This window comes from Onychomys torridus, chromosome 9 (assembly GCF_903995425.1).
Source record: "Onychomys torridus chromosome 9, mOncTor1.1, whole genome shotgun sequence".
NCBI classification, from domain to species: Eukaryota; Metazoa; Chordata; class Mammalia; order Rodentia; family Cricetidae; genus Onychomys; species Onychomys torridus.
The window spans coordinates 4,915,857-4,941,430 of record NC_050451.1 but is presented as its reverse complement, the minus strand read 5'-3'; the positions used below and the strand labels follow the sequence as shown (position 1 = coordinate 4,941,430).

At 52.5% G+C, this 25,574-nt stretch overlaps 2 protein-coding genes across 2 annotated transcripts; both read right to left on the bottom strand.

The window, feature by feature from the left end:
• Positions 1-141: 141 nt before the first annotated feature.
• Positions 142-12,998, bottom strand: Sema3g (semaphorin 3G). The gene is made up of 16 exons (XM_036199684.1): positions 12,616-12,998; positions 10,307-10,467; positions 10,138-10,200; positions 9,769-9,888; positions 9,404-9,494; positions 9,186-9,302; positions 8,875-9,020; positions 8,563-8,677; positions 8,389-8,458; positions 8,053-8,197; positions 7,586-7,817; positions 7,405-7,496; positions 6,462-6,503; positions 4,798-5,032; positions 4,128-4,261; positions 142-2,719 (listed from the first exon to the last, which is right to left on the bottom strand). The coding sequence occupies exons 1-16, from the start codon at positions 12,731-12,733 to the stop codon at positions 2,252-2,254; spliced, it is 2,349 nt and encodes a 782-aa protein (XP_036055577.1). The 5' UTR covers positions 12,734-12,998; the 3' UTR covers positions 142-2,251.
• An 8,406-nt stretch (positions 12,999-21,404) lies between these two features.
• Tnnc1 (troponin C1, slow skeletal and cardiac type) lies at positions 21,405-24,841 on the bottom strand. The gene is made up of 6 exons (XM_036199474.1): positions 24,732-24,841; positions 23,222-23,252; positions 22,851-22,997; positions 22,412-22,526; positions 21,713-21,849; positions 21,405-21,629 (listed from the first exon to the last, which is right to left on the bottom strand). Exons 1-6 carry the CDS (start codon positions 24,753-24,755, stop codon positions 21,598-21,600), a joined length of 486 nt encoding a protein of 161 aa, XP_036055367.1. The 5' UTR covers positions 24,756-24,841; the 3' UTR covers positions 21,405-21,597.
• Positions 24,842-25,574: the final 733 nt, after the last annotated feature.

Below are 25,574 nucleotides of genomic sequence, written 5' to 3'. Positions count from 1 at the left end.
TTCCGCCGCCGTCTATTGCCCTGTCTGCTGGAAAATGCCACCTAGGCTGACCGTTTCCGGGAACACATAGTGTTCTTCCTTCCTCATTCATAGCTCATATCCATCAGCTCAGTACAAAAACACACAGATACAGTCATGATATAATTGGATGACAGAAATATTTTTTCAGCCCTTTCTTTGCAGGCTCTTTCCTCAGCAGAGCTCAAAGGCAACCACGACAATAAAAACATCAATAGTAATTTCAATAAGTATGCTTGGAAGACTGAGAGGCCAAAAGGCTCCTTTCAAAACACTAACACAGACACAGTTCACACATATGGGTGTTCCCAGGGGCTCGTACCAGTACCACGGGGAGGTTGGCTGTCGGCAGGAGCTGTCCTATTCCCAAGTATAGGGGCACATAGTTCAGGATAGTGAGTTCCCTTCTCCCTGTGTTTTCCAGGGCCATTTCCCCAGAGGACCCTACCCAGAGCTTGCCAAACGTAGACTCGGGCCAAAGGCCACTGAGGACTGGGCTGCCGCTTTCTGTCTTCTCAGGGTCTCCTCTCCCCTTCCATCACCTCCATCTCCCCATCCCTTCTTTCCTCTGGCTTCCACCCACTCCTCTCTCCTCTTCTTTCATCCCAAGGGGCTGCAGCCACAAGCAGAAGGAACCTGGGTTTGGGCAGGTGGATTTCAGGGCTTCTCTTTGCCAGATGAGCAAAGTGGAGAGGGTGTGAGCATTCAGATCCCAGCACCCTGGCGGTGCCAGGATAGAGGAAATAAACCCAAGGTTTGAACCTCAGCAGAACAAGAACCTCTATCTTGCTTCTTCATCTTCTGCCCACCCCCTTTTTTCCTTTTTCCTTCTTTTCAAAGGAGGGATCTCAGACTTGCCCTCTTGTCCATCTTGTGCGTCACTAACTTATTCACCCTCAGGCTGGGAATAACTTTTCATTTAATTGTCCTCCTCCCCAACCCTGCTCCCCAGCTGGAGAGACTACTGATGGCAAAGTTCCTCCTCCTCAGCCCAAGCCAGATGTGCCCTTGACACTCAGCCTCCCCCAGAACAGCAGGATCGCCATTCTGTCAGCTTTCTTCTCCACATTCTCCCCTCAGAGAGAGAGACACGAGTGAGCTGGGACATGACTCAGTGGTACAGCACTTGTCTAGCATGCATGAGACCCTGGGTTCAATCCCGAGTAGCATGAGAAACACAGGAGTCCTAGAAATGAACCATCACGACCATCCTGTGTATAGCAAATATAGACTCCAGGGCTGGAAATATCTGGCCTATCCAGAGACTCCTGAACTAATTGATGTCACTTTGATTCTTGAGGACACCTGTCATGGACCCATGGACCCACCCCTCTCTAGTTCCTTGTAGCCCTAGCCAAAGCCCAGGATACTGATCCTGACCACAGGCTGCAGTTCTCAGAGAGCCCACTCGTAACCTCACAGGCCTGAGCGTGCCTGCCTCACCCTTAGAAAGGTAGCTCATGCTTCCAGCCCCCACCCTGGATCTGCCTTCTTCCTCTCTCTGCCCCACAGACCCTCATCCTGACCCTCAGGAAGGGACCCTGATGGTGAGGTGTAGGTACCCCACAAACCTGGCCTGATAGTTTGGGACCTGGAAAATAGGTAGCATGTTGTGAGACAACTCTTCCTGATGTAAAAAGGGAGCCAGGCCACTTTCAGGTTCTAGCAATTTCTGCCTAAGTCTGAGATGGTGGTGGACTGAGGCAACATCTAGATACCAAAGCATGGAGGCAAATGAACAATGCTCCCCGACCTCCTCACTCCACCACCTTCTCTCACACCTCTGGTGGGGCAAGCACTTCTTCACAGGTGCCAGCTTACCAGGCTACTTCCCCCTTCTCTGGTGGGTGGCCAATATGTCCCCTCAGAGCCACCCATACACCCACTCAGAATGGCCATTGTTCTGCAAGCTGAGAAAGAACCACCCAACCCATTTGCCTCTGGGCACAACCGGAAATGTGCTCCGGAAGCCACACCATCTCTGAGAACAAATAGCAGGCCCCTTGGGACTACAAGTGGTCAGGCGGTGCCAGCTCCAGCCTGGGACTGGGAACACAGAGAGGGGTAGGCTGAGGTGCATGGACCCTCCCACCAGCCTCCAGTCTTTCCTGCAGGTGGTAGAGATTTCCATCTCTAAGAGGTAACCAGGTGCCCTGGCCTCTGTCCTAGCTGGGTGGGAGGAAGATGTTATTGAGTCTCCCAGCCAGCCTGTCCACCCCTCCTCATCCATCCACTATGTGGCTTCTACCTCCCTGGGTGTCCGATTGTGCTCAGCCAGCACCCGGCTCTTCACCTTCTTGCCCAATTCTAGCCCTGCCCAGCTCTTCCCCTTAGCCTGCTTTCCCCTGCCCCGGAAGGAGCCTGAGCGCTCCCCAACACCCCTACACCATACACGCTCACAGTACTCATCCACACGGGGCAGGTTGGCGAAGCCAGCGAGCTGAAGGATGTCCTTATACCAAGTCTTGGGTGAAGCAGAGGAGGCCAGGCCTCTCCAGGCCAAGGGCTCCTCTAGCCGTGGCTCCCGAAGGAACAGGCTGTCCAGCTGCACAGCTGCAATCACCTCCAGGGTAAAACGAACCACAGTCTGGGAGAAGCCATGCTCCAGTGTGGTACAGGTATAGTTTCCTGCATCCAGGCGGCTGAGCCTCCGGAACAGCAGCCCCTGTTCTGTTTGCAGAACTCGCTCATCTGTCTTCACCTACAGGGTGGGCGGGGGAGCACAGGAGACCTTAGCAAGGAGTTGGGGAGGACGTTCACCTCATTTTCTTTGCCCTGTGTTTCCACATTTACCATCCTCAGGGTCCAAGCCTTGGGCCCTCTCTTTTGCCTATTCTCTTCTTCCCAAGATGGGCCTAGTAGCTTAACAGGATCTCAGGGCAGACTATAAGCTAATTGCAGGCAGGTAGGCCCTCCTCTTCCCACAGCACAGGACAAGGACCTATAAAGGAGGCTTCAAAGACTGAATGGCTGTGTGTCCCCAGGTCAGAGCCCTAAGACACCAGCTTCATAAATTCTGCAGATCACCCAGGGAGCAGAGGAGTTAGGTACTATCTAATGAGATTTTACTCTGAGTTAAGGAAAATTCTCCACACACACACACACACACATTCACACACACACACACACACACACACACACACACACACACACACACATGCAATCATGCTAGCCTTTCCCTGTCTTGGTCTGTCCTGTTCACTCCTCCACAGTGTGAGGCCCACAGCCCAAGCCTGGGGTGGGCTAAGTGCCCACTTGAGTGTGGGAGGCAAGAGCTGGCTCTGATCCCAAGCTCTTCTACTAACCCTGTTCTGGGCTTTGGTCTATGCATCTGCGCGCTGAGGGTGAACCGCCTGGGTGGTTAGCATTGTGTAACCTCATCTTGCTCCCCCTACTTTAGGGAGTCTCACCAGTGCCCAACCCAACAGCTGGTCCCAGGCTTGCCCTCCCTGGCTCCCGAGCTGAGGAAGAGCCCCTCCTGTAATCAAAGTCCTCCTCCTCCTCTTTCCCTCCCCATGGGAAAACCCTTCCCAACTCTGCTATGCCTCATGCCCCAGACTGAAGCCATCTTGGGGGTTGATAGACCTTCCCAGTCAAGGGGGAGAAGAGGGCTTGGGCACACAACTGGCTTCTGAGGAAGAAGCATAGGGCTAGGAATAGGAGGTCGGGCGGTGGTTGCGCATGCCTTTAATCCCAGCACTCGGGAGGCAGAGCCTGGTCTACAGAGTGAGTTACAGGAAAGGTGCAAAGCTACACAGAGAAACCCTGCCTCGAAAAAACAAAAAACAAAAAATCCAAAAAAAAAAAAAAAGAAAGAAAGAAAGAAACTCTGGGGAAGAGAGATCCTTTCAAAGCTGAGCCACATGTGTTAGGATGAGAACTTCCACACCAACATAGACCTCTCTTCAACCTCTGCCGCCCCCTCACAGGCCAGAGAGACTGTAGCTACATCCAGCCTAGGTACATCCTCCAGAAGCAGAAATATGGGCAGGTCCTCATAGCCACTCCGGGTTATAATTTTTCTCAGGATGATCTTTGCCAGTTCACCCCAGAGTCCCTTTCTAGAGCTTAGGGAGAAAAGTGAATCTCAAGGCAGGGCCTTCACTCACCTGGTCGGTCCCCTCATCCCCTGGTCTCTGTAAAAACCAGCGTACTGCAGCTTGGGGAGATTTGGGCACACACTCAAGGAAGGTGCTGTTGTGCTCTGTGCCAAAGACTCTGGTCACCAGTCTTGAAGCTTCCTCTGTAGAGAGGAGCAGGTCACATCAACTTGGGAACTCGGGGAGCCAGGCTCTGAGGACCACAAACTAATTCCCATAGGATACCTATGTGATACTTAGACATCCAACAGTCCCAAGCCACTCTCAGTGCCAGAAGACACTGTCCTAAGGCCCTGAGTGTAGCTGCACGGATAGGGGAACTGGGGACTTTATTATAATACGACTTTTTTTTTTTTGGTTTTTCGAGACAGGGTTCTCTGTGTAGCTTTGGAGCCTGTCCTGGACTAGCTCTGTAGACCAGGCTGGCCTCGAACTTACAGAGATCCACCTGCCTCTGCCTCCCGAGTGCTGGGATTACAGGCGTGTGCCACCACCGCCCGGGGAAAACAGGTTTTTTTGTTTGTTTGTTTTTTGTTTACAATGTTTTTGTTTGTTTGTTTACAATGTTTTTTGTTTGTTTGTTTGTTTGTTTGTTTACAATACGACTTTTCTAAGGCCTTGCTTCCCAGGGCTGGAGCCCAGTCCACAGGCTGACCCACATCCTGAGCCCACCACTCACTGTCTTGGCTCTGGCCCTGGCCCAGACACTTCAGAGCAGGGTTGCCATGTCGGATGTCCAGCCTTCGGAACCGGCGCTTGCCCAAGCTGGGGCGGTACCGGGTACAGGAAGCACCGTCCCAGGCACAGTACGGATCCCTGGCCAGGCAGCACTCAGCACAGGCCGTGCCGTAAATCTCACACTGGTGCAGCCGCAGCCGGGCCACGCCCCGTGGAGAGCCCACATACAGCGTTTGCTGGGAAGGAACACAAGCAGAGTCATGGTGAGCTGGGCTTCACCAACAGGCTCTCAGCCCCCAGGGTTTCCCGAGACCCATCAGTTTCAGGAAGGCTTCCAGAACTTCTCGGATTCATTCACAAGACCAGAGATGCTGAATGTGTTCCAGATCCTGTGCTAGGCTGTGAGTGGAGGGGGGTGGTCTGGTGGCTTTTCTATAAGAGACTTCTTCAGACCTTCTTTGCTGTCAACCTTTGCATGCTAGCCTAAGGGACTTCGTGTGATTGGCCTCTCTCTGACTTCAGAACTGTACCTTGCAGGCCTGGCCAACCTTTTGACATTGTGATATGGCGCTGTAGTCTGCAAATTCATGTATGAGCAACTGAGTTATCAAAAACAAACTGGGGTGAGGAAACCAACTCATCTTTTAAGTTTATGATTTTGTGTTGAACCATACACTCATAGCTGTCCTTAGCCCCATGTAGCCAGTGGGATGTCGGCTGGACACATCTATGGTAATCCCAGTATAAAAGCTGAGATTTGGACCAGTGAGATGGTTCTGCAGGAAAAGGCACTGGCCACCCAGCCCTACAATCTGAGTTTGCTCCCCCATGTCACACGTGGTAAAAGGAAAGAATCTGCTTCTAGAAACTGTTCTCTGATCTCCACCCTCCATTTGCCGTGAGAACTTTTAGGGCCCTGTAGACTCAGCTACTTGCTCACTGCAACTTGAGCTTGGCAGGATATTTTTTAAAAATTTAAGAAGTTGGGATTTACTCCCAGATGCTAGGGCAACAGCTCAGTTAGTCAAGTGCTTGAGCACAAGGCCCAAGCTCATTCTTCAGAAACTACATGTAAGAAGAGCAGGAGATGGTGGCCCCAGTAGCAATTCCAGACTGGAGAAGCCAGAGACATGGGGCTTCAGGGCTTGCTGGCTAGCCACTCTAGCCTAATTGAAGATCTCTAGGCCAATGAGTCCATCTCATAGAAAGGTGAGCAGCACCTGAGGAATGACACCTCCAGCCTATACATAGACAGACAGACAGACATGCATGTATGCATGCTTGCACACATGCACGCACGCTCGCGCGCGCGCGCGTGCACACACACACACACACACACACACACACACACACACACACACAAATATAAGCTGTGATTTACCTAAAGACAAACTGGGACAGAGTATTTGCGATTCGTTAAGGGCATACAGCATACCACTAAAAGAAGTAACTTTGATTAGAAATCTGGATTTTGTTTCCAAGCCCATTTGTGTCCCTTAGAAGGCTACCCCAGGGGCTTTTGTGGCTTTATCTGAACACATGAAGCTCTGATCCCAGCTGGACTTGGCCTTAGCTGCAAGACCTAACCAAATCTGATAGGCCCAGCTCTCCAATAGAATCCAAGGCAAGTTTAAGGGACAGGACATGGAGGAGGGGCAGCCTTACCCTTTTGACAGAGATCTCCATCTGGGTGATGGGTGTCGGCACCTAGAGAAGGGATGGGGTCTTAGGATGGGTTGGTGAAGGCTGTGCACAGCATCCCTGCTTTCAGCATTCCCCCAGCCCTGTGTGGGAGCCAGTTGCCACCCACCTGATCACTACCTCCTGGCAGCAAAGGATTGGATGGGGCTAGGGAAAGGTGGTGCTTGCCTGTCACCTCAGCACTTGAGCAGTCAAGGCAGGAAGTGGTCAAAGCCAGCCAGCTCTATATGATAAGTCTCAGTCTACACTAAGCTACATGGAGATCACGGTCTCAAAAATACAAACAAATGCTGGGTATAGTCACACAGGCCTTTAATCCCATCGCTTGACAGGCAGAGGCAGGTAGCTTTCTCTGAGTTTGAGTCCAGCCTGCTCTACATAGTGTGTTCCAGGATAGATATATTGTCTCAAACAAACAAAGTCTGGATAGTCTTTTCCTGACATCCAGAAAGGTCCCCTCATCCTGGCTGGCCTCCAGGCCAACTGGGAGGCTTGACACGGAGTTCCACTGTCCCCTCCCCAGCCATGAACTAGCTAGCTGCCCTAAATCATTTATTTCATGTCCAGAGTCAAAATAGCCCCCCTGTTTAAACAGAGACAGTCCCTGTCCAGATACATGGGGGAGGAGAACTCTTGGGGACTTGGAGTCTCAGCCACTTTGTCACTGCAAAATGAGCCTGACAAGGCTGTGTCAAAAGCTCTCACCTCAGCTCTCCCTCCCCAGAAAGCACCAGGCATTTGAGTCCACAGTCTGCTGCTACCTCGGCTCTCCCAGAAACTCAGAAGCACCCAAGGGTCTCTTCAGCAGTGTGTGCCATATTTTGAGCCTGTCCCCTGGGTTCACTCCCCTGGAACCTACCCCAGGCCCAAGGGTGGGAGTCCCAGCCTCTCACTAACCCACGCTCACCTTAAACACCTGGAGCTCCTCCAGAACTACCTCTTCAGGCTCAGCCAAGCCGCTAACATGGAGGGCAATGACTTTGAGCACAGACCCTGAATCTGGAGGAGAGGCACAAGGGTTAGTGAGACAAGAAGGAAGGAGCCACCCCCTCCCCACAAACCTGGTTACCTCTGTTCAGCCCTCCTACCAGTCCCTAGGAAGATGACATCATAGGTCCCATCCTCGGCCTCCACTCGGTCCACCACAATCTGGCGCAGCTGCTGAGCTAAGTTAGTTTTGACCAGGACAGGGCGTCCACGCCTAGGCCTCACAGGCTGGAACATGAGTGGGTGGTCTCGGACAAACTGCAGCACCTCATCCGGGTAGTCCTTGGTGCTGCCAAAGGGTCGCCCTGGCTGTGCCGTCATCTTGCTAGGACACTGGGAGCAGAACACAGGGGACACTTGAAGTCCCTGGGATGGCACGCCCAGGCCTCTTTCCACCTCCAGGGGCCATGCCCATAGCAGAGGCTCTCCTCCCAAGCCCTCTGGAGGTCCAGCCCACTACTGCCATGGGACCAATGTAAGCCTGAATGAAACTTTTCTGTGGAGGAGCCCTCCCCCACCTGCATCATCTACTTAGGGCTCCTTTGCCTGGTTCCAAGCAGCTGCTTACCACACCGGGGCGGGGGAAGGGCACCTTGCCCCCATAAGGTCCCCACTGATGCTGAGGGCCATCTCGGTGGGCAAAGGGCCCGTTGAAGACCTCCCAGATGTCTGCCATGTGGTACACACAGACGGCGAAGCCCCGGAACACAGTACTGCCAAGGACAGACAGGGATAGTCAGGCCAGGCTGGCTCAATAGGTAATACAGAAGTTGACTGTGTCTGCTGAAAACAAAGACTGGAGCCCAGAACAAAGAGACACGTGACAGAACAGAGATAACATGAGAAAATAGTCACAGTGTCACCAGGCCAGGGTAGCCGGGTGCAGGAAGCAAAGTGTGCTCACCTGATGGTGCTGAACAGCGCATACACCTCCAGGTTCTTCCCTGCCTTAGGCCACAGCAGGAACACGTCCTCTGGGACACAGAAAGAGGCATCAGTGTTACAGCGGCTGCCAGTGCTCTGACTTACCCTCTCTGAGCCCTCCCTATTCCAACTCCCTGGTTGGCCATTCCCTTACCCAGCTGGTCAAAGTGAGTCTCAGCCCCACCAGGGCCAGGCACAGAGCATATCAGCCTGGCCTTGAGGAAGGTACTCCACTTGTTCACCAGCACCCGCTGGCCACCAGCATCACTCTGGGGAACGGGAGGTTGGAGTGGGTTTTATGTCCCATGAAGGTGGGCCCCACCTCCTGTTCCTCCACCCCAACCACAGGAAGCAGTACGGATGTCAGCGCTGCATGCTTGCCTCAGTTTCTCTACTGTGGAGGGACAGTCTAGGAAAGAGGTCCCAACCTTGGTCTTGAACCTCACCACCCCACCACAGCTCTTACCACACAGACTCGGCCCACACGGCTGATGGTGACATGACCTGGGCCACCATCTGGTGATGGGACAGTCTCAGAGAAGAAGAAATACACCTTGTCGTCATCCCTGTCTGCGTTATCTGGGATCCGAGCAGCCATCACAAACCGGGGGTCTGGGAGAGTGACAGGGTAAAAATGGGACAGGGCAAGCCACCATGCCTCTCCCAACCCAAGAGCTGGAGGTGTGACCTCTCCATCTTGAGCCACAGTCTATCTATCTTCTAACATCCCAGTTAGAGAGGTGGGTCCCAGGCAGCCTTGCCCTCAGGGGGCCTCACCGTGTAGGAGGCTCTGGTCAGAGTCAGAACGAAGGGCTGGTTTGGGACCCCCACTCCGGAAAATCATGGCTTCACGTCCCAGGAAATCAGCAGTGAGGCCTGTGTACAACTCCCCACCTAGAAGGGACCAGAGTCAGGCCTAGCAACCAGCCCATCCCTTCCCAGGGCCACAGGCCAACTCTCACCCTCCTGGCCCACTCTGGCTTGGTATCACCCACCTACAAAGGTGCTGGCGAAGGGCCGGCTTGGCTCATGTGGGCAACGCCCCCTTCCACTTTCCACAGTGCTGGGCTCCAGGTGAAGCACATGCTAGAGGTAGGAAAAGGATGCAGGAGGGTGTCACCTGGAAAGAAGCGGGCCTCAACCCAGGCAGTGACCCTTGCATGCAACTGGAGCATGGGGCTGGGGGTAGGGGAAGAAATCTTCATTCAAGGCCTCTCTGATGGGGTCAGGACCCCAGCACAAAGGCGTCTTTCAAGCCCCTCCCTGCTCTGTCCAACCCGGGTTCAATGGGAAGCGTTCAGGCAGCAGGGAGGAAATGTCACTGCTTCCCAATCTCTCATGGGGCTGGGCCCAGGCTCACTTCCCCTCGATGCCCCACTGCGATGAGGGTACAGATGGGCTGGAAGGCTCCAGTGCCACAGGCCAGCAGGTGGGTCCGGTTGTGGGGTTGTAAGACCCGCACAAAGTTGGCACACTCTGTCTGCAAGAGAAGGGAGGGGCCCAAGGGTGAGGGAGAAGCGCACCATGTCCTTTGGTTCTAAGGCTCAGCCCCGCTTCATATCAGCTCTGAGGACGTGGGTGAGGGTCACATTCTTCCCAGGCCTCCCAAACACCCAGGATCTGCTCCAAATGCTCCAAGCAGAGGCACCAGGGGAGTGGCTGCAGGGCATTTTGAGAACCAAGGCCTGGTACTGAGTGGGCTCTAGAGGTCCTTGTCAACAGTACTCACCAAAGGATCTCTTCCCTTTTGGACACACTCTGCCCTCTGTCCTGGCTGAGGCAGCCACAAGACCTGAAACACAGCCAGTGCTTCAGTGCCCTTACACTCAAGGTTTCAGGTTCTCCATCTGGCCCCCCATCTGGGGGTGCCCCACTTTCACCCCACCAGTCCCGCTCACCTCCCGAGGGTCTGGCCATGCCTGATCCAGCTTTAAAGAGTAGAGGGCATCACGGCCTCCCAGGAAGAGGCGATCCCGATACTCATCCAGGTACATGACTTGGAGGTCTAGGGAGCCCCGTGGGCCCAGAAAGAGAGCAGAACGGTTGGCAGACAGGAGATCTAGAAGAGATCGAGGGAAGAGGGTTAGGGTCTGCTACTCAGCCTGCTTCCCCAGCCGGGGGAATGGAGTTCCCAGCTGTGCACCCACCACACATGTACATCTGGAAAAATGTAGCCATGCACAGGATTGCTGGTTGGCTTTGGGGACATGGTTCTTGGGGCAAGTAGTACAAGTAACTCTCAGCCTGCCCGCCCCCCCCCCCAATCTAGCCCAGTTTACTTTCTTTTCTTCTTCTTCTTCTTCTTTTTTTTTTTTTTTTTTTTGGTTTTTCGAGACAGGGTTTCTCTCTGTAGCTTTGGAGGCTGTCCTGGAACTCACTTTGTAGACCATGCTGGCCTCGAACTCACAGAGACCCGCCTGGCTCTGCCTCCCGAGTGCTGGGATTACAGGAGTGTGCCGCCACCACCACCACCACTTGGCCTTTTTTTTTTTTTTTTTTTTTTTTAAGTGGTCCTGGAGATTAGACTCAGGGCCATGTCGCCACCTTCTATCATGCTCAGCACCCAAGCTGTCTGCTACCAAGAAAATCCCCACTAACCCTCCTGCCTCCACTCTTCAGACCCTTGATCTTTCAGCTGACAGCCTCCCTGGATCCTACCTGCACTCGCTAAGGGCCCAGGGAAGACAGCTCTACCAATAGAGCTTATGTCAGCAAGCCTGGCAAAGAGCTCGGAGAGCCAGGAAGAGGGTGGCAGAGGGCGGACATTTGCAAGACTGGCTCCGCCAGTAAGGTAGACAGGTCCAGGCAGAGGGAATGCCACGGCCCAGGGCAGATTAGGCACGGCCAGACGGAACTCCAGCCTCAGATTGTGGGCGAATGCCATACTCCCTCACAGACACTGCCCTCCAGCTGACCCCAGAGATGGAGGGACCAAGGGCCCCAAGGGTTATAGGTCTTGCCCTAGTTCCTTGGGGAGATGAAAGTGATGTCTCCCCAAAGGACTGGCAGATTTCTCACTGGGGGAAGGCCCAGAGTGACCCTTTGCCTAGAGCTCCTCAGGCACGCCACTCCATCCCCAAATGCACCAGTGGCCTCTTCAGGAAGCCCTCCTTGGTTGATATAAACTCTGAAACTTCCCTCTTCTAACAGTCCGATCTCCTCTCAAAGCCACAGCTCTGGGAACAAGGACACCTGTCCCCCTTGGTCTCCACAGCGAGCTTGGACCTTCCACCTTGTAAGTGAGGTTCCCAGGAGAAGGTGATTCTTCTCCCTAAGAGAATCTGCAGGTCTGGTGAGATGGCTCAGCAGGTTAAGACACTTGGTTGCCAAACCTGACCACCTGAGTTTGATCCCTGGGGCCTCACATGGTGGAGAGAACTAATTCCTGCAACTTGTCTTCCTACCTCCACACATGTACATCATACACCGTAGCACATGGGCTCCTGGACAACACATTCCCTCTCTCTCTCTCTCTCTCTCTCTCTCAATAAATATATAAACAGATAAGATAAATAAATGCAATACGTTTTTTATTGAAGAAGTCTGTAATGAAATCTTAGCCTCAATCATCTTTCCCCATAGACTATCAAAGGAGGCAGTACCACACAGCTAGACAGAATGGTAGACCACCTCTACAAAAGCGCGCGCGCGCGCACACACACACACACATCCCACGCTGCATGGCAGAGGGAAACAGAGACTCTCCAGGACAACAGACGAGAGGAGATGATAAAGTGAGCTTGGATGGTAAGGCAGGACAGGCTGTGAGAGGTGGGAGAGGCTCCTCCCTTCCCTTTGGCTCAGGACTAAGTCAGGCTTCTACCCACTCCCTTGACGTCTGCCCAGACCCTCTCTCTCTGTACCCTCCCTTCTGCCCAGACCCTCTGTCCCCCTTCTATCGCTGTGGCCATCCCTACGGAGGTCTCTCAAGGTTTCGGTCTCCCTCTCTTCCCTTGTAACAGCTTCCTCAGTTTCCACACTGTATCAGTCTCCTCCTTTGGCCATGGATCCCAGGATGCGTCTACCTTTCCCGCCCACAGTCACCCTTAGCACCATCCGGAGGCTGAGCAGGAAGCCTTTCCCAAGGGATGTGCAGGACCTGGCTCTACTACCCTTATCGCTGCTGGCTGGCTGAGGGGTGTCCTAGAGCCACGGCGTTCACAGGCATTCACAGCATGCTCACAAACAGGGCAGCACTGGCCAGTACCTCGGTAGGAGAGCCGCAGACGAGGCACACTGGGGCTGGGACCGGGGCTGGGGCTGCCCCCGTGGGGCAGGAGGCTCCCCAGGAGACAGCAGCAGATGGCCCAAGCCGAGGGGGCCATGCTGGGAAAAAGGAGCTGCCCTCTGATGCAGCTGCTGGAGTAGTTTGCGCTGCTGCCCCAGGTCTGCCACTTATAAGGCGGTGGCTCCACCCAACGCTGGCCCGGGAGGCGGGGAGGCCGGGAGGCGGAGGAAGCTGAAGAGCGCCAAGCCTGCCATCTACCTGCAGTTTCTCCAGTCACCTCAGCTGGCCCACACAATGCCGGTGCAGCAAGCCAGCCTGTCCCCCTTAGGAGATTCCCTTCTAGCTGAGATGTGGACAGTCTGAATGACGGACACTCACAAATGCAAGTACCCAGGCTCCAGCAAAGCGGCAAAGGGGTAAGACAACCTGGAAAGGAGGTCAGGGATCATCAGGTGGGGGCCAAGGGAAGGAACCAGCAAGGAACTGGATCTGGGTAAGTGGGAACTCCCACACCACCATTTCAGAGCAGTTTCTGTCTCCACTACCCCTAGCTCCTACCTCACCCCAGCCCACACCCTCCTTTTAGAATCCGTGACTTTCAAAGTTAGAGCTCCCAGAATTCTAGAAATGCCTGTAGGGTGGGCCTCCCAGATGGAGTGGCCTGAGCCCTTGGGAGGTGGATGGTGGGAAATCCACAAGCAGCTGTCAGAGAGAGACTTGACTCCACTCAGCCCTGGAGCCCTCTTTTGCTTCTGGGCTTCCTGGAGGGTGGGAATCCCAGGACCCTATCTCCCTTGCCTGTCTCATCTCTAGAAAGGAAACAGATTAGCCCTTGGCTCAGCATGAGAAGGACCCAGGGCTTACAATTCCACCTCCCTATTCCCCTGGACCCCTAGAACATTAATGTGGTGGGGCTTTTGACCTGGAAGCCGACCAGGGGCTGCTTAGAGACACTACTAGCAGTGGCCCCATCCCACCCCTGCTCATGAGCCCTAGCCAATGCCCTTCACACCCTGGGTCTGCCTTCTCCTCCTGAGGCCAAGGGGACCAGTCATTCTGGATATGAATTTATACACTGAAGAGTGGAGCCTGTCAGGGGACTGATACAGTGGAGTCTACCCTGGAATCTCAGCAGGGTGGAGAAACTGCCTCCACTTCCCTCGGGAAGCACCGTACCCAGCCCAGGATGAGGCTCCGTGTCTTGCTTGAAATTGAGCTAGACAAGCCCTTCAGCCACCATGTGGCCGCAAGTTGAGTGTGAGCAGGGTGCCTCCTCAGGCCACCACCCCGGGGGTCTACGCTCAGCCAGACCCTAGCTGTGGCTGTAGGGAGGCCTGCGTCTATCAGGACAGGCACGTGGGGTGGGCAGAAAAAGCCTGGGACAGGGCCTGGGGGCCCATACTCAGCTGTGCGGATTCAGTCAGGTTTCTCCCTCTGTCGCTGTCTCTCCATTCCTCCCTTTCTCCTTCTCTTCCTCAGTCTAAACAGCAGAGTATGGACCCTTCCTCTCAGCTGCAGACCCAAAGGCACGCTGCAGCCTCGCACAGACCCCTGGTGCCACCTAATGGACAAAGATGGAATTTCATGAGAGATCCAAAAAACGCCAATCTGGTTTTGTGCTGGAACCTGCTCCTGAGCAATCAGGCAGTTACCTAGACACCACAATGCAGAGAAGCAGAAGCAGGAAAGATGCTCCGGGATTTCTTCTAATGGAAAAAAAGAAATCAAGGGAGGCTTCGCGGAGAAAGCCCTATCCAGGAAAAGAACAACAAAACTCCACAGTGGAGAGGCCAGAAATAGGTGATGCATGCGAGTGCTGTGGCGTTAGATGGCGGGCGCTTGGGATCTCTGAACTGATTCCTATGGCATGTGTGTGTTCTTGTAGCAGGTGCGATCAGGTGGATACATGCAGGGTTGTATAGCCCAGCCATTCTGGGTACACTTCTGAGGCAATAATGCCTGGAAGGAATAGCTCCCCCTTTTCTGTCCTCAACTGCCATGGCGTTTTCTAGAACTCCCTTTAATGAATGGGTCATGACCTCCTTCATCTCTCCCAGAATGGTTCCGACCTCTGGCAGCTGATGAAGAGAGCCAGGAATGGCAGGGACATTTCCCCTCTCCTTAATGCCCCCTTCTGGACAGTTCTCACGTCTAAACCCCAGGCAAAGAGGCAGCTGTGTAGCAGGCTTAGCCAGCATAGTGGCCTTGACTCTGTTCCCCTCCCCAGTCACTGCCCATCACCCTCTCTCCCCCCACACATACCTCAGGCACTCTTCAAGTGCTCGCCCAGAAGAATATGCCTTTCTGTGCGCATCTTTGGAACACGTCCTCCTTCCTCTGGGTTCTACCACTACACTCATTATCCACACCCACACCAACACCCACACCACAATCTTTCACCCACCGAGGCCACCTGCCTGCCCTCTAGTTAAAATCTTGGGCCCAGCACTATGACCCAGCCTTGTGGACAATGGTGGCCCAGCCTCTCCATCGCCCTTGATGGGTTGTTCCCATTAGCACACCGATCATTCCCTACCCATCCTCAAATCTCCCTAGTCTCTGTTATTCCTCTGATTTTGATGGTTGTTCACACCATTCTCTGTCTCCCAGACCACTGCTCACTCTCTTCAGCCCCCTCTAATCAGACTTTCATCCTGCTGGGACCCTCCCATCCAGATAGCTAAGGCCTAGAAGGAGGAGGCAAGGAATGAGGGAGGGCTCGAATCCCAAAACCCTGGAGCCATTAGCCATCATTCAGGCCTCTTTCTTTCACCCATCAACTCTTTTTTTTTTTTTTAAAGTGGGCTTTGGAATTTTTTTTTTAAGATTTATTTATTAATTATGTATCTCATTACAGGTGGTTGTGAGCCGCCATGTGGTTGCTGGGAATTGAACTCAGGACGTCTGGAAGAGCAGCCAGTGCTCTTAACCTCTGAGCCATCTCTCCAGTCCCACCCATCAACTCTTATCCATGTGTCCTACCCAACTGCTTACGTCAGGTTCAGGCACCCGTTCTCTGCCACTTTCTCTGGGGCCCTCATTCATGGACAAAACTGGAAAAGGGTTTCCCGCTCTGCTGACACCATATTCCTGGCTCTTACTTCGCCCCTCTGTTAGCTCTCATCTGTGCATCTCCCCACCAGCCTCTCCCAGCATCTCAGCTTTGATTCTTCATCTTTCTTGTAATCAAGCCATCTAAACTGCCCCACCTAAAATTTCTGAGGAAACCCTCCCGAACTTTGAGAGAGTCTACCAAAGAACCAGCTTGGGAGCTGGAGTGGTGACTCGCTTGGCAAAGTGCCTACTCTGTGAGTGAGAAGGCTTGAGTTTGAACCCCAGAACCCACTTAATAAAACAGGTGTGGTGGCAGGTTCTTGTAATCCCAGCCCTGGGGAGGTAGAGATAGGGCCATCCCTGGAGTGCACTGTTCGGTCAGCCTCACCAGTGAGTCCTCAGGGTGAGTGAAAGACTGTCTCAGAAAAGATTCTGGACAGCACCTGAGAAATAACACTCTGAAGCTGACCTCTGAGCCACACTCACACACACACAGAGAGAGAGAGAGAGAGAGAGAGGGGAACAAATAAGCATGAGGACCCGAGCTTGACCTCCAAGACCCTCATAAAAAGTCAGGCAGGCATGACCACACATGCACCTGCAATCCCAGTGTGGGGGCAGATAAGGATAGAAGCCGGCCGAGCTCAGTTTCTGTGAAAGAACCTGTCTCAAAGGAATTAGGCAGAGAAATAGAGCAAGACACCCAGAGTCTTCCTCTGGCTTCTGCATGTACTCAAGAGTGAGGGCACACACACACACACACACACACACACACACACACACACACACACCAGAAGGAGCCTGTACTCCTTCCAAATCAAGGTCTTGAAGGAGGAAGAAAGACTGAGAAACAGTCACAAACCGACAAGGAGCCAGGCCAGCTTGAATACATGGGTATCATCTTCACCACACAGTGACTGATCCAGGAACAGAACTCTGGGCAGCTGACAAAACTTGAGTCAGGTCTACAGGTGAGGTAACAGTGTGATGCTCACGTCGATGCCCTCAGTTTGAGCACCGTCTTGTGGTTATCTAAAATGTTAAAGTTCAAATCCGGCTGTGGTGGTGCACACCTTTTATGCCAGCACTCGGGAGGCAGAGGCAGGTGGATCTCCAAGTTCAAGGTCAGCCTGGTCTACAGAGTGAGGTCCAGGAAGGCCAGGGCTACACAGAGAAACCCTGTCTCAAAGAACTAAAACAAAATGAAAGCTCAAGTCCAAGCCAGAGTAATTTTCACATCTGTAGTCCCAGCACTTGGGAGACCTTGGTGGGGGGATGGCACACTTGAGGCTAACCTGAACTACCTTGGGAGACCTTGGTGGGGGGATGGCACACTTGAGGCTAACCTGAACTACCTTGGGAGACCTTGGTGGGGGGATGGCACACTTGAGGCTAACCTGAACTGCCTTGGGAGACCTTGGTAAAGCAGGCCAAAGAACAGCTGAGAGTAGTTTGGATATTTTCACATTTATATATTTGTGTATGTGCATAGAGGTGGGCTCGGGTGCAAGTGTGCCACTGTGCATGTATGAAGTTCAGAGAACAACTTTCATAACTACTCCCAGCATCCCTCCTGGGACAAGCTAGTTCTCCACAAGACAGTAGAGAACAGTAAAGCAGTCCAGGTGTGACAATACTGCGTCCACTGGGTCCCAGGAGTTAGTCTCAGGTCATCTAGCTTGGTAGCAGGTGCCTTTACCCACTGAGGCATCTCCCTGGCCTGAAAATGGGAGTATTTTGTGCTATTTCTACATGTCTTAAAGTCTAGAATTTCACAAAAAGATAAATACCAAAACTGGATGCAAAGACATTTCCATCCCTAAAACCTCTGATCCAAACCTGTGCTTCCCCAGGCGTTCATATCTCAAGAAATGTCAATGTGACCAAAACTCCAAGGGTCACCCTGGAGTCCCTAGTCCTCTCAAGTTCAAGCCTTTGGCAATTTCTACCTACAGCAATTTCAAAATATTCTCCAAAACCTTCCATGCCCCTTTGCTCCAGCATCCCACAGTACCAAGAGCCACCCCGCCTTCTCACCCAGCTGCTGGCAGGGCTCCTGGCTCGCTCAGCCCTTCTACCTCTGCAGCCTCAAGAATGCCTCCCTGCTTCCTTACGTAAGCTGAGTTGTTTGGGAGCATGTAATGTCTGTTATATTGGTAAATTGTTGTATGCTGTTTAAGCATGTAGAAAGTAGAATCTGGGAGCTAGGGGAAGCTCTTCTGTCCCAGACTCCAGCAAGTTTATTTCAAATATTCTCCAAAATGTTTCCTGTGGCAAACTTGCTCCCTAGCTCTGCAACAGGAGAGAAGCAATTAAAACAGTCTAAGAGTAAAAACACTGTGTCTTTGAGAACAGCCAGAAGGTCAGCCGTTTCCAAGTGGTATTACTATTATTTAATCCTATGATGTAAAATGCCTCAAGTGGGGTGGGGTGATGGTCAAGGTCATCACAAGGGAACCCACAGAAACAACCAACCTGGGCTCATAGGAGCTCACAGACTGGACCAACAGCTAGGGAGCCTGCATGGGACCAATCGAGGCCCTCTACATAGATGTGACAGTTGTGTAGTTTGGTCTATTTGTGGGACTCCGGACAATGAGATCGGGGCCTGTCCCTAACGCTTGGGCACCTCATCCTGGGTCACCTTGCCCAGTCCTAATACAAGGGGAGGAGCTTAGTTCTACCTCAACTTGATGAGCCATGCTTTGTTGACACTCATGGGAGGCCTGCCCCTTTCTGAACAAAAACAGGAAGAGTGAATTGAGAAGGCAGAGGGAAGGAAGGCAGGGGAGAGGAGGGGAGGAGAGGAGGGAAAGAGAGGAGGGAGGGGGAAACTGTGGTAGGGATGTAAAATAAATGAAAAATTGTAATTAATTAAGAAAAGGGAAAAAATGCCAGAAGTGAGGGTGAAACCACGGGAAGAAAGCTCAACTGGGAACTGCTGGCTTCTTCAGTTTGTCCTGTTGGCCGGTGCTGATGTTGTCAGAACCTGATTGGACGTTATCTATCTGCGGTAATGTGTTCTGGGTTTTTTGTTTGTTTGTTTGTTTGTTTGTTTTTTAAGATTTATTTATTTATTTATTATGTACTTCAGTGTTCTGCCTGCATGTATGCCAGAAGGCCGGAAGAGGGCACCAGATCTCGTTATAGATGGTTATGAGCCACCATGTGGTTGCTGGGAATTGAACTCAGGACATCTGGAAGAACAGCCAGTGCTCTTAAACTCTGAGCCATCTCTCCAGCCCCAGTAATGTGTTCTTTTACTCATCCAGGAGACGGTCTCCTCCACCTAAGATTCTCTGGACTGGGAATTCCAGACAACTGTGTGGTGGTTGAGTTCCCCCAAATATTGTGCAGACTAGTAAACTTATCTGGGGTCAGAGAACAGGACCGCCACAATATTAAACATGAGGATAGGCAGTGGTAGCACACACCTTTAATCCTAGCATTCCAGAGACAGAAATCCCTCTGGATCTCTGGGTTCAAGGCCTCATTAGAAACAGCCAGACCTGGTGACACATGCCTTTAATCCCAAGAAGTGAGCCTTTAATCCCAGAGAGTGGTGGCAGAAAGAGAAAGATATATAAGGCATGAAAAGCAGAAACTAGAAGCGTTTGGCTGGTTAAGCTTTTAGGCTTTGGAGCAGCAGTTCAGCTGAGAGCCATTTGGATGAGGACACAAAGGTTTCCAGTCTGAGGAAACAGGGTCAGTTGAGGAACTGGCAAGGTGAGGAAGCTGTGGCTTGTTCTGCTTCTCTGATCTTCCAGCGTTCACCCCAATAACTGGCCTCAGGTTTGATTTTATTTATTTATTTATTTATTTATTTATTTATTTATTTAGGAGCTGAGGATCGAACCCAGGGCCTTGCGCTTGCTAGGCAAGCGTTCTACCACTGAGCTAAATCCCCAACCCCTTGATTTTATTAATAAGTACTTTTAAGGTTCCTGCAACACAGCTGCCCACACAGGGCTTCCCCAGCTGATTTTGGCTGGATGGTTATAAGTCTCCAGTTTGATGGCCTTGCCTCCTGTTTGCTCTCAGTGGGGCTGAGAGAACATCTCTGCCAGATGTTTGAATAATGTCCTGCTAGCTACTGCTTCTCTCTACCTGTGGCTATTCTTTTACTTTTGCTTGCTACATAGTTAATAAACTCATTTATAAACTAAAGGCAGACTACGGTAGATCATTCTCTGAGCACTCCAGAACAGGAGGCCAGGCACTGCCCATCTCTCCCTGAGGTAACTGGGGCTCAGCTTCTGTCCCAGGGCTGCCTTCCTGTTTGAGACCCATTTCAAGTCTTCCCATTGTGCCCCACAGCTGGTTCATTGGTGTTCTTCGGGGTTCTGCTCAAGACTTCCTCTTCTAGGAAACATCCCAGGACGACTTTGTGTTAGGCTACTTTCCTCACTGAATTCCTTTGCCTTTTCATTTCCCAGAGTTGGCTAGAGATCCTGAGATTAGGAACAAGGCCTCGCTCTGATATACCACAGCATCTAGTTCTATACTGCAGATAGGGTGTGTGGAGAGGCCACTGAATGACACACTGGCAGGCTGTACCACTCACTGTGGCTTCTCCTCCTCTGGGTCATCATCCTTACTGGGTCACTCTGGATATCTTCATAGTTCCCCAAGTTCTCCAGTTCCCAATCCCAAGGGAAGGCCTGTGGAGACCCTTCTACACTCCTCCCATGGCTCTGCAGGGACTGGGAACTCCTGACAACTCTTGCCCAGGCAGAGGCACGTCTAGAATTCCAAGACTCTCTCTGGAATGTGCAGCCTGTCTGGGGAATGCTTAGGCTGGGGCACAGGTGCAGAGGCGGAGCAGGCGGAGCAAGGACAGCTGCTGACATTCTGGCTGGAGCCTGGTTGTCATTATCAGCTGTCTATCCTGAAAGCATTGCTACCAACACCTCCACTTCCTTGCAAACCCCCAAACCACCACCCCCAGTCACTGTTCTGGCTGCAGCTCTGACCTGGGCACCCCCACTAAGCTGGGGGATGTCTCCAGACTTCAGGCCTTCATTTCCTGTCAGGGAAAAAGATCAGGCAAGAGGCCGATCTCGGAGGGCTCAAGGAGCTAGACAGTAGGTCCAGTTGACCTAGTCTGTCAGAGTCCTTGGCTGGCGGCAAGGTGGCTAAGCCCTCTTGTAGATTTGCCAGATGGCCTTGGCTCTCTGGGCCATTGGGTCCTCGTCTGTAAAATGGACGATAGAGTGTGGAGTAAATTATATGTTCATCAGAGGCCAAGAGTCAGTATTCTCAGTGGGAAATACAAGGCAGTAGGGAGATAGTTAGTGCCATAAGCCTGCTGGATCTCACGAGATTTCGCTTCATTCCAACCAGGATGGAGAGGCTGCTATGCCAAGGAGCATCCAGTACCCACTGAACTAACTGCTCCCCCTCAGAGGATATCTGCTGGCTGCCATACTGGCTGACCCAGGCAGCTCACCTTCATCCCAAAGCTGGCTAAAGTGGGAGGTGGGGGAATGGGCAGCTTTTAGTGAAGGTCAGTGTCAGCTGCACACCTTTCATAAACTTGGAACACTGCAGGTTCTGGGGCTGCTGCAGGGCCCAGTTACCAGCAAGGCACAGAGCAAGATATCTGGGACCTAATGAAAGTCCTCTGGTAGAAGGTGGGTTGAACAGTCAGAACACAGGCAGGAGGGATCCCTGAGAAGAGACTGGCCCCAAGAAAGTCAGAGCAAGATACCAGCCTCTGGGGAGCAAGGATTTATTTGCATTCCCCAGGACAGGAAAGGGGAGAGAGTCCAGATTGGGGTGGAGGGGTGTGTGTGTGTTAAAGGACACAACCAGGTTCAGAGTCTAGAGAATCCAGTTGTACTGGTACCACAGGGTCTGTCTGGAGAGGGAGGACAGGCGTGGGGCAATTCTGTGCAAAGTCAGGGTCTACTCCACACCTTTCATGAATTCCAGGAACTCTGTGGAAAGAGGACCATGGACAGGTCAGATGAGAGCTGAGCAGAGGGTGAACAGCAGCAGGGTGGTCCTCCCACCCACTCACCATCATAGTCAATCCGGCCATCATTGTTCTTGTCTCCATCCTTCATGAGCTCTTCAATGTCATCCTCTGTAATAGTCTCGCCGGTAGCCTGCAGCATCATCTTCAGCTCATCCAAGTCGATGTAGCCATCAGCATTTCTACAGGGGGTGGGGCGGGCAAGGGGTACCTCAGAGCTCAGGAGAGGACAGAGGAGGAGGGAAGAGGCACCCCACACATACAACCCCAGGAGACAGGACAGGGATACTAGAAGATGTCTAGTGTCTTATCACATAGGATGGGAGATAGACTGCAGGGTATCTAGCATTGGAAGGGAAAGACTACCCCTTCCTTCCTCCCTTCCTTCCTTCCTCCCTTCTTCCCTTCCTTCTTTCCTTCCTTTCTTTCTTGTTTTGTTTTTTTCTCGTTTTTTTTTTTTTTTTTGAGCTGAGGACCGAACCCAGGGCCTTGTGCTTGCCAGGCAAGTGCTCTACCACTAAGCTAAATCCCCAACCCTTGTTTTTTTCAAGATAGGGTTTCCCTGTGTAGCTCTGGCTGTTCTGGAACTCACTCTGTGGACCAGGCTAGCCTTGAACTCAGAGACTGGCCTGCCTCTACCTCCAAGTGCTAGGATTAAAGGCGTGCACACCACCACTGCCCAGCTGAGACTACCCCTTTCTACGCTCTGCTTGGGTCAGGGTCAGAAGGCAAGCATGTTCTCACTTGTCAAACATGCGGAAGAGATCCGACAACTCCTCCTCAGACTTCCCTTTGCTGTCATCCTTCATGCACCGAACCATCATGACAAGAAACTCATCAAAGTCCACTGTGCCACTGCCTGTGGGGAGATAGCAGGGCCGGAGAGAGGAGGTTAGCACTCAGGCAGTGCCCTCCCCACACCAACACTGCAGGGCTAGTGTGTTCATTTGCCCACTCCTCTTATTTGAGGCAGAATCTTGCTTTGTAGTCCAAGCTGGCCTGGAGCTCCCCATGTGACCCAATCAGACTGGCTTCAAACTCATCACAGCCATACTGCCTCAGCCTTCTTGGAGTTGCAGGCATGAGCTATTTGTTGAGTCTCTGGATGAGATGGCTAAGAGTCGGAGGCCAGTGAGCCCAGGGTGTTGCATGCGTGGAGACTGGAGTGGGTGAAAGGGCTCACCATCTTCATCCACTTCATCGATCATCTCCTGCAGCTCCTCAGGTGTGGGGTTCTGGCCCAGCATCCTCATCACCTTGCCCAGCTCCTTGGTGCTGATGCAGCCATCCTCCGCACCCAGGACAAAGATATCAAAGGCAGCCTTGAACTCTGTGTCCAATGGTAGAGTGAGGGGATGTGATCAGCAGTCAGGACACTAGAAACCCAGGTCCCTGGGGCCACCAGCAAACCGCCCACCTCCCTCCAAGAGTTCTTTGAAGTCATAGCAAGGCGAACCCTCAGACTGTGGCCTCTAATCTGGGGTTCTTTCCTGGAAAGGCATCCCCACATACCCTCCACCCAGCCCCACTGTCCCCTCAATGGGTGACACTTACCATTCTTCTGCTCTTCTGTCAACTGCTCTACCTAGAGAGGAAAAGGGAACTCAGGACCCAACTTAGGCCTTAGTGGAGACTGCTGTAGAGAATGACCCATTCCACAGGTAGGAAGACTGGGAATGGAAGGAGGCACCCACTCCCAGGTTACAGAGGAAGTCCTCAGTCCTCCTTTCCTGCCCCCAAAGCCCTAAGGTGACCCAGCTGATCTTCCAGAGGCTGGGCTAGGGGCCAAGATGACAGCCAGGCACCCCTTCCAGGAGCAAGGTGTCCTGAGTAACAATACTCAATGACCATTCTATGTCCTTTAGATCACCCTAATGAAACCTAAGCTGCATGGCCTAAGAGACAGCTGTCCCTCAGGTTGAGACAATAAAACTAATGTGGGGGTGAGCAAAGCCTCCCACTGTAACCTGACCAGGGTGGCCACTGAGCTATTTTTAAAGGAGGACAAAGTTAAACCTGGTGATTGTTCTGGGGACTTTGGTATGTGGGGGGTGGGGCAGTGTTATCTGCCCCCTTAGCCTACTGGTGCTGCCGGGGAGCCAAAATTAGTTCCCAGCCCCGCCAGGCCTTGTATGGGCACTAGGTGGAGGGCTACCCCCCCCCCACTCCAGCTCCACGGACTCCTACAAGATCAGCAAGGACACCATAGGAACCAGCTGCAGCCCTGCCCTGCTCACAAGAGGGGCCATATTCTGGGTGTTGGGGGAGAAGTCTCTGGGAACAGCTGTTTGCTAGGATTTTCTTGTCTCTGGAGCAGGTAGTGATTATATCAAAAGTCCCACAGGGTCCCAAGGAGATTGCAAGTCTTGGGGTGATGTTCTTTAGCCCTGACTCCTATCACCTTCAACGTCTACCTAAGCCCTGAGCCTGCCAGACCTTACAAGGACTAAGTTTCAGCTTTCTGTTCCCTCTCCCCTACCTCTCCCCAGGCCTGGACCTTCTAAGCACCTTCCCCATCCCAGAACTCAAGTTCTGCAGCCCTCCTCACAGTTGCCTCCCACCTTCTAAAGCTTCTTCAGCCAGCTAAGGGGCTAGAGGAGGGCGGCAGATCTGAGCGTGTAAGAAGCAGATTGTGAGAGGTAGAAATGGGGTGGGGGCTGGGGATACACAGAGAGACAAGGACTCGGTGAGACAGTGAGGAAGGAACAGAGGTGGAAAGACCCTGAGGAAGACTAATGGCCTAAAGAATAGACACAAAAATACAGAGGTGTGGCCAAGACAGTGACAGACTAGACATCTAGAAACAGAGAGCCACACAGGATGCTAAAAGATGAGACCACATCCTCTAGCTACCTGACAGCCCCCTCCAGATCCCAAGACTCCTACCTTTTCTGCACCCTCCAAATGTCAGCCCCACTATTCCTTTGAGGGGCTTAGCTACAGCTGTGTGGGGCCTCTTCTGAGTCCTCCATCACTTCCCTGGGGCACCCTCGCCCCCCATTCTGAGCTGAGTGAACCCCCGGTGGACCTACCCATCCCAACCCCTTAAAGACTCATCTCTCACCGCGGCTTTGTAGATGTCATCCATGCTGGAGGCAGCTCACGGACAGGCTGCTGGGGTTGCCAGCCAGCCCTCAGCCTGGGCTTAAATAGCCCTGCCTCCCTCCTGCTGCATTCCCAGCCCAGCCCACCACTGCCTGTAATATCCTCCACCCCCTCCCCTGGTCCCTGTAATCTCGGGCTGGCTGGAGTCCCTGTATCCTCTGCCTGGGCCAGGAACTATGAAAGACCATAAGGACCAGGTCCCTTGCCACCTGTTCCCTATACCCCACAGTGAATTCTCAAGAAAAAAACCAATTTAGTATATTTATTTATGTGTGCACGTGGAGGTCAGAGGATAACTTACAGGAGTCATCTATCTCCCTCTGCTACCTAGATTCCAGGATATCAAGTCTTCAGGCTTGACAGCAAGCGCCTAAATGTGTGTGTGTGTGTGTGTGTGTGTGTGTGTGTGTGTGTGTGTGTGTGTGTTATATACATATGCCATCTCAACAGCTCCAAGAAAAGTTTCTTGAATGAGTGAAAACACGAAGTCTAGGCCCAGACAGGAAATGTGAAGTAGTGGGCATGGGCCAGCCAGGCCCCTAAAAACAAATGGTTCAATCTTCTATGCAACACCCCCATTTTCCAGATGAGGAAACAAGAAGCTTTCAAACGGACAATAACTACCTACCGAAAGCCCCTACCTTACATTACTTCTCTCGGGAGGGGGTAACATGCAAACAGGGGCTAACAGTGTAAACCCTGCCAAGAAAAGCCTCCCAAGTAAGGTTCAGCGTATAATATGAAACTGGCCAGGGAAGACGTCACCGGTCCACCTAGGATTGGCTAACCTGGAGCCCTTCAG